At 46.0% G+C, this 14,759-nt stretch overlaps 2 protein-coding genes across 2 annotated transcripts; both read right to left on the reverse strand.

The window, feature by feature from the left end:
* Window positions 1-240: 240 nt before the first annotated feature.
* Window positions 241-10,179, reverse strand: Cfap144 (cilia and flagella associated protein 144). Its single transcript, NM_001398580.1, has 4 exons — window positions 9,984-10,179; window positions 7,338-7,397; window positions 3,910-4,013; window positions 241-437 (listed from the first exon to the last, which is right to left on the reverse strand). Exons 1-4 carry the CDS (start codon window positions 10,120-10,122, stop codon window positions 327-329), a joined length of 414 nt encoding a protein of 137 aa, NP_001385509.1. The 5' UTR covers window positions 10,123-10,179; the 3' UTR covers window positions 241-326.
* Window positions 10,180-13,206: 3,027 nt separating this feature from the next.
* Window positions 13,207-14,133, reverse strand: Or5af1b (olfactory receptor family 5 subfamily AF member 1B). The gene has a single exon (NM_001000526.1). It carries the CDS (start codon window positions 14,131-14,133, stop codon window positions 13,207-13,209), a length of 927 nt encoding a protein of 308 aa, NP_001000526.1.
* Window positions 14,134-14,759: the final 626 nt, after the last annotated feature.

Genomic DNA, 14,759 nt, shown 5'->3' on the forward strand with positions numbered 1-14,759 from the left:
TCTTCTCTCACAGCAAGTATCTGAGCTTCAGTCCATCACCAGTGGTCAGTCAGCTGTTCAAACCATTACAAATAAGATGGACACAGGTTATAATCAATCAGGTTGTCTCTTTACCTCACTTCCCTTCTCTGTGGGGCCTCCTTTACCCTCTGCCTATGTGATGTTGCAAGGCTCCTGATTCGTTTTTCCCCAGACACTGCCTGGCCTAAATCATGTTAGGATCTATGAAAGAGTCTTCTGTAATGTTTAACAGAAGTGGCATTTATTTCTTTGGGCAACACATGCATTGGGAACTCAGTGTGCAGGTCCATGCCACCAAGAGAACATTACTTCTGGTGATCGTCTTCTCCCAAGCTCCACAGTTTAGCTTTGTACAGAGTGATGTCATGGTAGACTCTGAAGTGGTTCAACCTGCGGTCCTGACGATCTGGGTTGATCTAAAGGAGAGAAGGCAGGATCAGGAAGAAGTCTATCAGAGAGGGAGCAGAGAGGGTTTAAATGGTATAGAGCTGGGTTTGAATCAGGCCCATTCTCTTGTGAAACAGGGATTTTCGTGCTAAACCTGTGGCCTGGAGATTTGAACATTCACATCAAAAACCCTAAAACTGAAGAGCGATATACTATCAAAGCTGAGGCAGCCCCCTCACCACTGCCTGAAGGAGGTCTTGCCTAAGGATTCACCATCACTGGAAAGTAGATCATAGAGGAGATTGTGTGTGTGTGTGTGTGTGTGTGTGTGTGTGTGTGTGTGTCTGTGTGTCTGTGTGTCTGTGTGTCTGTGTGTCTGTGTGTGTCTGTGTGTGTGTATGCGCCAAGCTACTAGGACAGCACCTAGCATGAGCTACATAATGAAAGTTTGAGCTTGCTGAAGGCATCTGGAGCTAAAGTGAGTACTCTGACATGTAAATCTTCTAGGAGCTACACTGCTGAGAGATGCTCACAGAATCATGAGTTCCCAAATGATCCCATTCTGAAGTTGAGGTCACTGCCTGAACAGAAAGAGGTTCTGAGGGGAGATTCAGTGTTCTAAATAGTGGCCAGTCAAGCTTCTTCTGTCCCAAACTGTGTCACTCTGAACACCAGATTAATGCCTTTCATGACACCACAGGCGTGGATCTAATAGGTTTGAAGGGGGTTGCAGTTGGATAGGAAGTGTCCCCTCTGAAATGCTTAGCCCATAGAGTGGCATTATTAGGTGTGGCCTTGTTGGAGGAAGTGTGTCCCTGTGGTTGTGAGCAATAAGACCCTTCTTCTAAGCACATGAGAGACAGTCTTTTCTTACTGGTCTTCAGAGGTAGATGTAGAACTCTCAGCTCCTCCTGAACCACGCCTGCCTGGACACTGCTATGCTCCAGCCTTGATGATAATGAACTGAACCTCTGAACCTCTAAGCCATCCCCAATTAAATGTTGTCCTTATAAGAGTTGCCTTGGTCATAGTGTCTGTTCACAGCAGTGAAACCCTAAGACACCCATCCAAGCATTTGTCAAACAAGAGCCTTTGGGAGAGAGCATGGGGCTCTGACTGCAGTAATCAACTGATGGATACAAACAAGTAAGCCACTGAGAGGTGGTAAACTGAGGCTTGGACGAGGGAGTCAGTCACTGGGGTATGTCCTCGGGGCCTAGAGCTTGCTGTGGTCCCTTCCTGTAATACTGTTTGTACTTCCTGACAGCCATGAGGATCAGAAGAGTCTGTCAGGGAGAGAACAGACCCAGGTTTGCATGATGCAGAGCTGAGTCTGAACCAGGCCTCCTCCTGCCATGGTGTTCTTTCTCCCTTACCCCAGGCCCAGGATCAATGAAAACAAGCCACCATGGATTGAACCTCTGAGACTCAGGGCCAAAATATGTCCTTACTCCATGAAGTTGTCTCATGTGTTGTCATGGTGATGAAGCACATCTTGGGGTGTACTTCCTTTATACATCAACAGTGTCATCTGATGGCATTGTCCCAAGATCATGGTGATGAGCAGAAAGGATTAGTTGCAGATATCTTGCAACAGTGTTTTATCTGCAAGACCTAGAAGGATCTGAGCAGGGTAGGCCTGACTGGCCCAGCCTACCAGGTGGTCAAAGACACGTTTCAACTAGATACTTTGAATACAAAGGATCTAGATTTTACTTTTAAAAAATAAAAAAAAGAGGGTAAGATGCTTCAGACCTGCCAGGGGCCTCTATGGGACCTGCCTTCTGACTCGACTCCAAGAGCCATGAATTTCCTGTTTTCTTCTCCTCTGTCTTTCAGATGCTGGCCAGAGCCTCAGCCTGCTTTCTCTGGTACTTTGACTCTTTTCACTCTTTCTTTAAAAGTCCCTTCCCACCACAGGGCTACTTATACTATGCAAATTGGCTGGCTATTTTCCTCTCTCTCTCTCTCTCTCTCTCTCTCTCTCTCTCTCTCTCTCTCTCTCTCTCTCAAAGAACCATCAAAGAATCTACAATAAACTTCTCTCTAAAACTCACAAAAAGGGGAGTGGGGAGGAATGCTAGGTTAAATAATTGTGCTTTCTAACAATTCTCTGTATTGGTACATTATCTAATTAACCTAATGTCTACCTTTGCCACAATTTTCTTTCCTTCAAACCTTTCTCCTGGTGTGGAGATGATCCAGCAATCAAATGTTTATGCTAGCCTGCTCTCTTTCTAATTAGGTCTGCCTCTTTGAACTCCCATATCCATCCCTGTCTTATCCAGTTCTGGCAAAAGTCTTGCTAAATCCGCTACCACCCACAGTGGCATGTTCCACCAGAGCTCACTGTCTCCACCCTCCCACATGAGAAGTATGATCACCTTTTGTGCCTTCAGCATGGAACCTCTTAGGTTAGATGATCCTAAGTTCCCCTCATCCCCCAGCTTCCATTAGCAATCTCTATCTGTTGACCCCGTGTCTCACCCTTGTCTCAGGCTCTCACTTGTCCACACTGCCTCCACAGTCCAGCCCATTTATGTCCACCGCAAAGCCCAGTCTTGGGCTAGAACCCACAGCAACATTTCCCCTATCCAAATAATATCTTCTCTACATTTTTTTAAACAACCCCTCAAGAGCTGACTCTTTAATCCATTTTCAGCAACGTCATTGATAATACCTTCTTTTTCACCCTTCCCTCATCCAAGAGGTTTGCTCTTCCACTCCTTGCCCTTTTGTTCTGAATGGACTTTGCTTTTCCAGCTCTCTTGTTATCCCCTTCTCTCCACTTTAAGCTCACCCTTCAGTGTGTAAGTTCTAAAGTTCTGCTGATATCTTTCTCCCATTTCCTCAAGGGTTCACTCTCCCAGACAGTTCTGTATATCTGAAGAGGAGCTATGGTAGAAGCTCATATCTGAAGGTGAGCAATGGCAAAGACTGGACTGAGTCTCTTATTGAAATCCCTGTGAGAAGGCTCTGCAGCAGCCCCACCTATTGGAGTTGTTTATTGGATGAGAAGCCTTGCCCCTTGCATAGGATGAAGACACATTAAATGCAGAGGGCTTTTAGGAGAAAGGGATGCTTGAAAATATCTCAGTAGGCAAAGAGAATGGGTATTAAGCCAAGAAACCAGGATCACCACCTGACTTAGGGCTCAGCAGTGCTCTGGGACCTTTCTTCTGATTGTCCCCATCCATGTTATAGTGCCCCACCCCGGGTCTATTGAAAAGGGTCTATGTGCCAGGCACGGCCCTAGGTACCTTACAAATATTGCCTTCTTTCTTGTGTTCAAAAACCCTATGAGATAGATTCTATGGGATTTCCATCTCATAACAATGACTCTCAGTCACAAAGCAACTTAGTGACTTGCCCAAGGCTACACAGCTAGGAAATGTAACCCAGAATTCAAACCCAGGTGAAACTGCCTCCCCTGTCCTCTTGGCTACCATTGTCATTGTTGTTATGCTCCCAGGTACCATTTTGTGAAGGAGCCATGCTCACCAAGGGATGTGGGTCCCATCCAATTTCTTGGGCTTCGGTCTGTGTCTCTGAATATTTCTTTTTTGGACCCTGTGCAGCATGGTGAACGAGGTTCAGGAACTTAGCTAGGAAATAAGAAACAATGAAAAAGGAATCAGAAACTCCTACTGCCCATGATAAACCTAAGGATGTCAGAGGGGCATGCATACCTGAGGTGATAACCAACAGCTCTGCCCTTGATCTTAAGGCCTGTTCAACGAGAAGGAAATCAGATCTGCTACTGGAAACCTAGACAACACCCTGGGCTAGTGAAGTCTTGAATGGTGGAGAAGCTTCTTCAACTACCAATTTACTAAAGCAACACAATTCCTAACCACATTCTAACTTTAGTTTTATGCCCACAGAGAAGTATAGTTCTCAGACCTCATCAAGGAAACTCTTCTTTGAAACAGAAGGAGAGCACTGCAGACAACACAACTGTTCAAGCTACAGAGAACAAGATTGTGTAGTGGTCACTCCCAGTGGATACGTCTACAACACAATTCATGCACCTAAGGCTCAGAAATCATTGAGGAACGGTGGTAGATGTATTTTAAGAGCCAGAGAACCAATAAGGCTGCTGTGAAACTGTGTATCCTAGAAATGCCAGAGAAGCTACACCCATGAAATCCTACGAACACACTTGCCAAAACAAGACATGAAAAAGGACAGCTCTAATGTGTGTGCTGACATGCAAGGAAAGGTAAAAGCTCATGAGACCTTAACCAAACTTGACAAAAAAAAAAAAACTACAGGTAACTAAGGAGTCTGAGATCAGGAGAAATGGTCTAGCCCAGGAGAAGAGCCCTCCAACTGGTCATCCAATACTAAGAGGGCAGCCCTGACATCATATAATACAAGTAACATGATTCAGACTGAGCAGGGGGTGTGTGTACAACAATGTTTAAAGAAAAAGTTTAAGGATTTGAGAAAAAAGTGAGGTGATTCATGGGAGAGACGGTTGAGGGAGCAAAGGAGGAAATGATACAGTTATATGGTAATTTCAAAAAAGTTTTAAAATTATTTTAAAGACATCACAGCCTTGGACCAAAATATGTTCTTATCATTGACCTAGTCATGAGCTCCCCTAAAGAAAATACAATGGCCCCCAAGGCTGGCCCAGGCCCTGAGATGTGGAAATCTGGTTTTCTGTCTTTTAATTACTTTGTCGAGCTGGATACTGGGTCCTGGGCCATAACCTTGGGCAAGACAGACATGAGCCCTGCTTTCCTATGGCTTGGGATCTAGATGGAGAACAAAGGACACAATATTTAGGCATACATATAAACCTTCTGAAGAGTCAGCCATATTTTAGAGAAAAGAGCAGGTACTACAGTGCCTCCATTTCATACAAAGAAACAAGTCACAAAGCATCTCAGTAACTTAATGTCACACACCTAGTGAGAGAAGGGGGACTCTCGATGTTGAGCAGAGAACAGCCCTGGGACAAGAGAGATGGAAAGCCCACTGTAAGCAACAAAGACAAGGGCCACTCTATACAGAGTTTTCAGACCATGCTGCTTTCTGTGCTTTTCACAAACCATGAAATGTCCTTACACAGGCTTCCCCCAGGAGGCTCTGTCTCTGCCTGGAGTCTCTGAGAACTCTTCCCAGAATGCCCCTGCCTGACAGAAGTACCAGTCTGTGACATTAGCTCACTCATCCCATTCCCTGAGGCTTCCCCAGGTATGTACAAGTCTACTTCCTTCTCCTTCATAATGAGGGCCTCCTCCTAGCCCCATTCTCTTAAATGGTAATTATAAAAAGAACCACCAACAATTACTGACCACCACATCCCGCACCCCATCCTGAGTACATGCATTATTTTGCCGACACTTCATAAAAACGCTTTCTTTGTTTCAGAAAGGTTTATAGAAAAGCCCTAGGACAAACTAGTTGTCATAGGTTACATGTCAATTTGACACAGCCTAGAGACATCTGAGAGGAAAGCACAGACTGAAGAATTGCCTAGATCAGGTAGGCCTGTGGGCATGTCAATGAGGTAGCTGTCTTGACTGATAATTGATACAGGTGTGTTCAGCCCACTGTGGGCAGCACCAACACTACACAGGAGGTCCTGAGCTGCACAAGCTGGCTGAGCATAAGCTTGTAGACAAGTGAACCAGAAACTGAACTACCAACCAGTCTTTTTCATGACTTCTGCATCAAGCTTGTATGAGTCCCTTCCCTGACTTGTCTCAGGGGAACAAGACCTGGAAATCTAAGATGAAATAAGCCCAGATTGCTTTTGGTCAGAGTGTTTTACACAGCAACAGAGTAAAACTAAAGCACTTTCCCAAAGTCAACTGCTTGGTGGGTGGTGGGATTGAAATTTAAAACCAGTTAATGTGATTTCAGGGTATTGGATGGGTGGGTGGGTGGATGGATGGATGGATGGGTGGATGGGTAGATGGGTAGATGAGTTAATAAGATGGATGGATGGATGGATGGATGGATGGATGGATGGATGGATGGATGGGTGGATGGATGGATGGATGGATGGATGGGTGGATGGGTGGATGGATGGATGGATGGATGGATGGATGGATGGATGGGTGGATGGATGGATGGGTGGATGGGTAGATGAGTTAATAAGATGGATGGGTGGATGGATGAACAGATGGATAGATGGGTGGATGGGTAGATGGGTTGATAAGGTGGATGGGTGGATGGATGGATGGATGGATGGATGGATGGATGGATGGATGGGTAGATGGGTGGATGGGTGGATGGGTTGATAAGGTGGATGGATGGATGGATGGATGGATGGATGGATGGATGGATGGATGGATGGGTGGATGGATGGGTGGATGGGTGGATGGGTAGATGAGTTGATAAGATGGATGGGTGGATGGATGAACAGATGGATGGATGGGTGGATGGGTGGGTGGATGGGTAGATGGGTTGATAAGATGGATGGGTGGATGGATGAACGGGTGGATGGATGAACGGATGGATGGATGGGTGGATGGGTGGGTGGATGGGTAGATGGGTTGATAAGATGGATGGGTGGATGGGTGGGTGGATGGGTAGATGGGTTGATAAGATGGATGGGTGGATGGGTGGGTGGATGGGTGGATGGGTAGATGAGTTAATAAGATGGATGGGTGGATGGGTGGATGAATGAACGGATGGATGGATGGGTGGATGGGTAGATCGGTTGATAAGATGGATGGGTGGATGGGTGGATGGATGAATGAATGGTTAGAGGATTGGAAACATTATTGTTGGCTTCATGCTTAATAACATGGCATTGTGGCTGAATAAGTCAGTATTCTGTGACTTTGGTTAAATCCAGCTTCAGAGGACCCCCATACTTGTCCCTGAGGTGGCAGAACCATGAGAGGTGTCACCAGCCTGCCTGCCCCTCTGTGCTCTGAACCTTGGGTGTTCTCAAGCCCAGTACCTACCATCTTCTGGCTCCTCCAAGTTATCATGCCAAGACATGGGCTTCCGAGTGATTGTGTGAACTAGAAAAAAAAAAGAAAAACAAGCAGCACAATTCACATTAGCAGATGACACCTGTCCTAAACTCACCCACAGCCAGGTCTCCCCGCTTAGCATTCACCGAGGACACATGCCAATAACTGTGCTAGACACTAAGGAGCAAGGCCTTACAGCAAGCATGTCACTCTGGTAGTCTAGCCAGAAGTGTCTATTGGACCTGAAATGACCAAAATGAGGCACAGCTAACAGTCAGTTTGTGCCCACAGAGACACTCTCCAAGTGTCCCAGGTGGATATTGGCTTCAGGTTTCCAGCATGGAAACCCGTTCTCTGGACCAGTGCTGCCTGGCAGACAAGCAAATATGCCTGAAGGGCAATTCCCATGAACCAGACAGGGATGGACACACAGAAGGCCATCGATAAGAGGAATGGAGTCTATATCTTCCAATTCTTGGTATTGATGGGAACACGGCAGACAGGGCTGTGAGAAAGACGGGAATGCTCTCCCTGCTGTCGAAGCCTTCCTGCTATGTGTGGCGACAGACAGCACACCAACACGGGATAACATATGAGGGAGAGCCCAAGGGCAAGCCACACACTTAGAGGTGATGGCATCCCAAGGAGAAGCTTGTGAGTCCTGAATGAAGGAGTTGTGGTCCATCGTGTGGGGACATGTGGGAAGAAGAGTGACAGCCAGAAGTCAGAAGTGTCAAAGGGGGTGCTTAAGCATAGGCAGCTGGTGAAGAGCAACAGGAATGAGCAAGGGGATGGGAACCAGTTTGTCTCTGACCTTGTTGGCCATTTTCATCCGAGACACACACCCAGACACTTCCGAAATGTATTTGGGTCGGGATATTAGCAAAGCCCTTGTGGTGGAGAGCAAGCACCAACGCACTGTACTGAAGTCTCATTTTATTCCAGTGGACCCAGGGAGTCTGGGCCAGGAGACAGCAGTGTCCAAGAAAGCCTGAATGTGGCCTTCAGGAGTCATTTTAAGTCTTAGAATGAGCAATGCGTAAACAGAACTGTAGAATAATTTCCTCCTGACTTTACTGATCAGGAATCCTGGTGAAAACTCGGTTTCAGAGAGCAAAATGAAGTCTCCACACTTTCTGCAGACAGCCAGGCTGCTGTGCACTTGTGGCTAAGGAGGTGCTGACATCGGGGACAAGGAGAGCATAAGTGTAGGGGACAGTATGACACATTCAGGAAATCTATTTCTACAGAAATGAAGGGAGGAAGGAGTGTGTGTGTGTGTGTGTGTGTGTGTGTGTGTGTGTGTGTGTGTGTCAGTCTACTACAGAGCAAAGTGGGTACTGAGGCTTTATTGGAGGATCTTGGGTAAGGATAGGATGGATGGGGCTACATATGGGGGTTCAGAATGGATGGAGCTGGATAGGTACCAGAGTCAGATCCAGTGGAACCTCAGAGGCTGGTGGGTTGAAATTGTAGCTCAGAAACTGCAGGGAGCAACTAAAATGTTTACAAAGGGATTCGTCCACTCTGGTCTTTTAACATATGTAGCAAAGAAAAGAAAAGAAAAGAAAAGAGAAGAGAAGAGAAGAGAAGAGAAGAGAAGAGAAGAGAGAAAGAAAGAAAGAAAGAAAGAGACAAACAAAGAAACAAAGAAACAAAGAAAGAAACAAAGAGAGAAACAAAGGGAGAAACAAAGAAAGAAACAAAGAAAGAAACAAAGAAAGAAACAAAGAAAAACAAAGAAACAAAGAAACAAAGAAAGAGGGTTGGGGGAGGTTGCTACTTGGAGGAGAGTAGCTTGGAGTCTCTCAGACTACCTCAAACCCTCCTGGGGTTTCAGGCACCATAGCTGCCTACTCAGACTCTCTATTAGAGAGTGAATGGCCTAATTCGTAGAGGGGCTGTGTATACATTCTGACCTTTCACTGAGCTTCGCAGATGTTAATTGGGAGAACTGGGGCGGGGGTGAGGGGGTGACCAGTGTGTTCAGTGAGGCGGAGCAGTGTGAGGGTAACTGCTTAACTAGTGGAGCAGGATACTTGAACCAGGCCAGCAGAGCAGCAGAGCAGCAGAGGATGGGAAAGATTCACCCAGAAGGCACCCATAAGCTGCTTCCGGAGGGCTGTTGGGAGGTGGTGGGACACATGGGTCTGTTTCAGGCCCAGAAGCGTTTTCAAAGAACCTCATGAAGTCACAGAGGGGGGAGAATATGGGAGGCCAGGAGGAGGGGTGGGTTTACTGGGGTCGGGGTGATGGTAGAGTATCAAGCTCTACCCCTGGTAGCCTACCATGTCTAAGTCTTAAGGAGGTCTGTTACAAAAAGTCAAAGCAATAGCAAACCATATAAGGACAAAACCCCTTGGCTGTATTAAAAAGAGACAAAACTATTAACAAAAGCAAACATAAAAACCCTGTACAGTTAATTATTTGAGAAGTAAAACTACCCCATAAGTCATTTATCTTTATTCTACATCTAAAATGTTTAGTTCTGGATGCATTTTAATGCTTCTATTGTGCCTGGGGTGACCTGGGGAGAGATCCCCTCAAAGCTCAACTGTCTGAACTCTAAAGAGATGATTAGAGACAGAGAATGCTTGCTCTCCCACCCCTCCCAACCCTCTTGGGCCTGCTCACCCTTGCGCAGGGGATTCACGTGATACTGCGTGTACAGCTTCTGTGTCCGGAACTCTTTGAGAAATAGTTCCCGCATGATCTGATTCTGGTGAACTTCATCCTGATTCATCTTCTGCCCCAAACGTCCTGCCATGGTCATTCTCTTGCTCGGAGAAGTCAAGCTACCTGACCCTTTCCTTGCCAAGAGAAAGGTCGCTGTCTACTGTTTCCAGGCAACGGGTGTTCCTCGAGTTCAGGCCGCAGCGTCCTTTCTGTCTCTAGGCAACAGCGCCTAGCCTCTGCAGCACCACCCTCTCTGGCAGCCTTTCCCTGGCTTCTGTCCACTCCACCCCTCCCAGTTCTCAGGCTCCTGGTGTCTGATTAGGCCTCCACCAATGTCCTCGGACCCAAATTCAGTCTCTGGATCTAGAGTTGCCCCTGTGCCCTGCTAGGAAAGGACTGCTGTTCTTTGTACCACCCAGGAAGAAGAGACTGAAAAGTGCGGGGCTAGTCACTTCCTAAAGATGATTTGGGGGGAGGGGGAGGAGCCAGAGCCGATAGTTTTGAAAGTAGGTGCGCAGAATTAAAATAAACAAAAACCACCTCTAACATATGCGCGCACGTGCACGCACGCACACACGCACACACGCACACACGCACACACGCACACACGCACACACGCACGCACGCACTGTTCGAGGAGGGGGTACAGGGAAACAGTAAACCAATCTGGCTGGTGCAAAGAAACAAACAGGACCACTGTCCTTTCTAATCTACAGCAGGGAAAGAAAATACCCTGGCTCTGGTGAGCAGCTAAACAAAGATACTACATCTTGTGATCGTTTACTCGTTCACTCATCCATACATTCATGACCCAGAATGTTCGATGTGTGATAGAGAATATTGCACAAGTTAGGTGTGTGGCCACTGCTGCCCAAACCTCGACATCTACTGAGGACTTCATCATTTTTTCCTCTTGGCTTTTCTCCTCAGCCTGAAGGGTTCTTTGCCTCTTGTCTGCAGAGCCTTTCTACCCCACATTTTTGTGAGCTCACATGCAATCACCATTCAAAAGCCTTACCAAGTTGTAGAGTCTCTGTTGACGCTCTACTGCAAACCTAGTTACTTCAGGAAAGGTACTTGTTTATGCCTAAGCTACCTAGGGTGTAATACATTCCCCCCACCCCCACCCCTTGCATTCCCAGTTTCTGATACCCCCACCCCCACCCCCTGCATTCCCAGTTCCCAGCACAGTAGAGGCAGGTATGTGTTTTGTGGCTGGTTGGTTATCTGTAGTTTTGTTTCCTTACATCATTATATGGTCCTTTAAAAACATTCACATGACTGTATCACACTGAATTAAGTAGACAATACAGTCTGGTCAATGTGACCCATGCCTGGCCCCTGTGTCCCAAGCAAGACTAGAAACAGCCTCTTGGAGTCTTTACTGACTTCCTGAAAGTAAGAAGAAATAAGCCAAGCCTTCAAAGCCACATGGTTTGTTTGAGAATAATTTATAGAATTTTGCTTGTACTCCATCCATAAAGTGTCGTTTAGCCTAAGCTATTAGTCTAACATCTGGGGCCCTCCATACAGGGCTGGAGGAAGGAATGAATCCTGGACTAAGGAGAGATGGCAGTTAAAGCACAATGAGATGTCTAGAGCATGGGGGGTGAAGACTGCTATTTAGATCTAAGTAGAGGAAGTGAATGTTTAAACTTCATCAGCATGGGGCAAAATCCGAGGATGGTTCAAGTGTCTGGAGGAGTAGAAAAACAATTTGACATCAAAGGGACAGTTTGAGTAATAAACTATGTTGCTTATACGATAACCAGTGCCAGGGGACCTTCCCCACTGAGATTCCAAGCTAACAGGGCAGTCAACCTGCAGAGGTGACAAGGAGTCAGAAAGAGGAGAGAGAAGAGAGGCCATGGTATTCAGGGGAGTCGCTCAGCTCCAACTGACTAGCAACCAGGTGCTTTATTTCTACAGGTTTTACAGATCAAAGACTAACGATTATCCAGGTGCTACAGATTTTTCAATTGATTCTTTTCATTACAAGTCCAGGGTTACAAGTTCAGTTATAATTAGAAAATACAAACAGAACAGATTTTGTTTTTATTATTAGCCCTATAACTCCAATTTAAAGAATCTAAAGAATGCTACCCCCCCCCAGAGCAAACACAAACACTACATGACAACCTGCTTTTAGGCTGGCAACCTTTGTAGTTTTAAAGCACTCCAGACAAACAGAAAATACCTGAACTGGTCTCCTTATGAATAGCTAATACTAACACTTCAATTCTTTTAGTACAAATTCCATCATCTACACTATAAAGTAGGAAAAGTTTGTTTCAGTCAACCTATCTTATTTATTGAATTCTATTCTTCCAGGGGTATATACCCTGTATGACCCCCCCCCATCTTCACATTTTCAGAGAGCTCCAAGCCTATACTGAAAAGAGACCTTGAATCTGTAACCTATTCCCTGGGCCAGAGTTTGTCAGTTGTGTCTGTTTACCCTGCACCAATTATGCTGCTAGAGTTTGCTCAGGGACAGCTACCCCAAGCAGATTCCTGGAATAATGGCCTCATCTAGTTATGTGCTGATCTGTGCTTAACAAACTCCAGAGCATAAGGTGGACTTCGAAATAGTGGCCAGATGAGTTAATTTTAGGATTTTCCTAAAGAGACGAGGACGCAGTTTTTCTCGGGAAAAGACATAAACTGAATCATAATGCAGAAACTCCCCAGGAACACAACACCCAGAGACCAAAACCCAAAAGTTGGAGATAAAAGGACAGTGTAGCAATCCACTCTGCATTGCTGGAACCGTATCAGGTTGCTGTGCTGGCTTCAAGACTCTTGACTTTTCCAGGGAATGTGGCTGTGCCAGTCCAGGAAAAATGAAGTTTTTAAAAGTAATGGAAATTCATATTCGTGGCCTTTACACCAGGCTGATGACAAAGACCTGAGATTCCTGTCTCCTGTGATGAGTATAGCTCCAGAAACAATTCCACAATGATATTAGGGGGAGGATTTGTTTGCTTGGTTCTTATTTTTTATATGAACAAGTGTTTTGCCTACATGTATGTAGTGTGGGGGCTGGGGAGGCTCCTACTGGTCCTTTAGTTTGATCAACAATGCTAAGTGACATAGAGAGAGAAAGTTTGAAGGGATAAATTATCTGGTTACATTCTTAGCCATCAGACCCTAAGAGCTACACACTATAGTCTTCAAGGACTCAGTACTTCCTCCCACAATAAAGTTTCTGTAGAGCAAACTTCATATCTTTGTTCCTCAGACAATAGACAACTGGATTCAAAGATGGTGTGACTACAGAGTAGAAAATGGATGCCAGGCGACCCAGGGTTGGGGAGTAGTGAGAGGCAGGCCTCAGGTACACAAAGCTTCCAGTTCCATAAAACAAGATGACCGTGGTCAGGTGAGAGGAGCAAGTAGAAAAGGCTTTCCACCTGCCATCCACTGAGGGGATGCGAAGAACTGTGGCCACAATGCCAATATAGGAGACCACTGTGAGGGCCAAGGAACTCATGACAACACAGCTGCTAACAGCAAAGCCCACGTCCTCCGTGAGATGGTAATCAGTACAGGAGAGTCTCATGATTGCAGGCATGTCACAGAAGAAGTGTTCAACAACATTGGGTCCACAGTAGGGGAGGGAGAAAGTGTTGGAAGTATGGAAGGCTGAGTAGATGGCCCCACTCACCCAGGCAGTGACCACTAACGCATGACAATATTTCTGGCTCATGATGGTTCCATAGAGCAGTGGTCTGAGGATGGCCAGGCACCGGTCATAAGCCATGGCTGTGAGCAGGAAGCATTCAGTACATGCAAATGTAAAAATTATGTAAAGTTGTGCTACACACTCGAGATAGGAGACGACCCCTGAGCCTGTGAAGGATATAGCCACTGCCTTGGGGATGGTGGCTGAGGTGTAGCACATGTCCAGGAAAGACAAGTTCTTCAGGAAGAAGTACATGGGAGAGTGGAGCCTACTGTCTCTCCTCACAGCCATGATGATGGAGAAGTTCCCCAGGAGGCCAAATGTGTAAACAAGCAAGAAAAATGGGATGACCACCAATCTCAGCTGTGGGACATCGGAGAAGCCCCTGAGGATGAAGTGGGTCACTGTTGTGTGGTTGGACATGGCTGCTCAGATTGTGTTTAGATGCAGTGCCACACGGCTGAGGGAGGGGACAGGAATAACAGACAGGGTCAGAACATGTGTGTGCTGATCCATGTTGACTACAGGGGCATGGCTTTTATCAGACAACTAAGACAATGAGGCAGCCTATCTAAATGGCAGTTCAAAGAGTGGAGGAACAGGAAAGGGAGAGGAAGAAGAAAAGGAAGAGAGGAAATAGAGAGGGGAGAAAGAAGACACACCTGCCAAAGTTGTCTTGCTTTTAAATTCCCCATGGAGTCAAGCGAGAAGCAGTTCCGTGTGCGTACTTCCTATGTACCGAAGCAAATCAACTCTTATGGGCATTTCAACATTTAGAGGGTTTTTAATTGTAATCACTAACACATGTCCTACAGATTTCTGAGTCTCCTCTTTTTTAGTCTGCTGTTAATTTACCTCGCACACACCTTCTCAGTATAGATTCCATTCATTTTTCTTGAGAGTCTTTTTTAAGTTTAAAAATAATTCTACCAACACCGGACCATTGTCCTCTACTAGGGAACACATTTAATGTTAAGCACTTGAGTTTCAGGTTTGTCTAAATCCCTGTTCCTAGAGACCGTGACTTCATTTATTTACTTTCCTGCTGT

The sequence above is a fragment of the Rattus norvegicus genome, chromosome 10 (assembly GCF_021556685.1).
Source record: "Rattus norvegicus strain SHRSP/BbbUtx chromosome 10, alternate assembly SHRSP_T2T, whole genome shotgun sequence".
NCBI classification, from domain to species: Eukaryota; Metazoa; Chordata; class Mammalia; order Rodentia; family Muridae; genus Rattus; species Rattus norvegicus.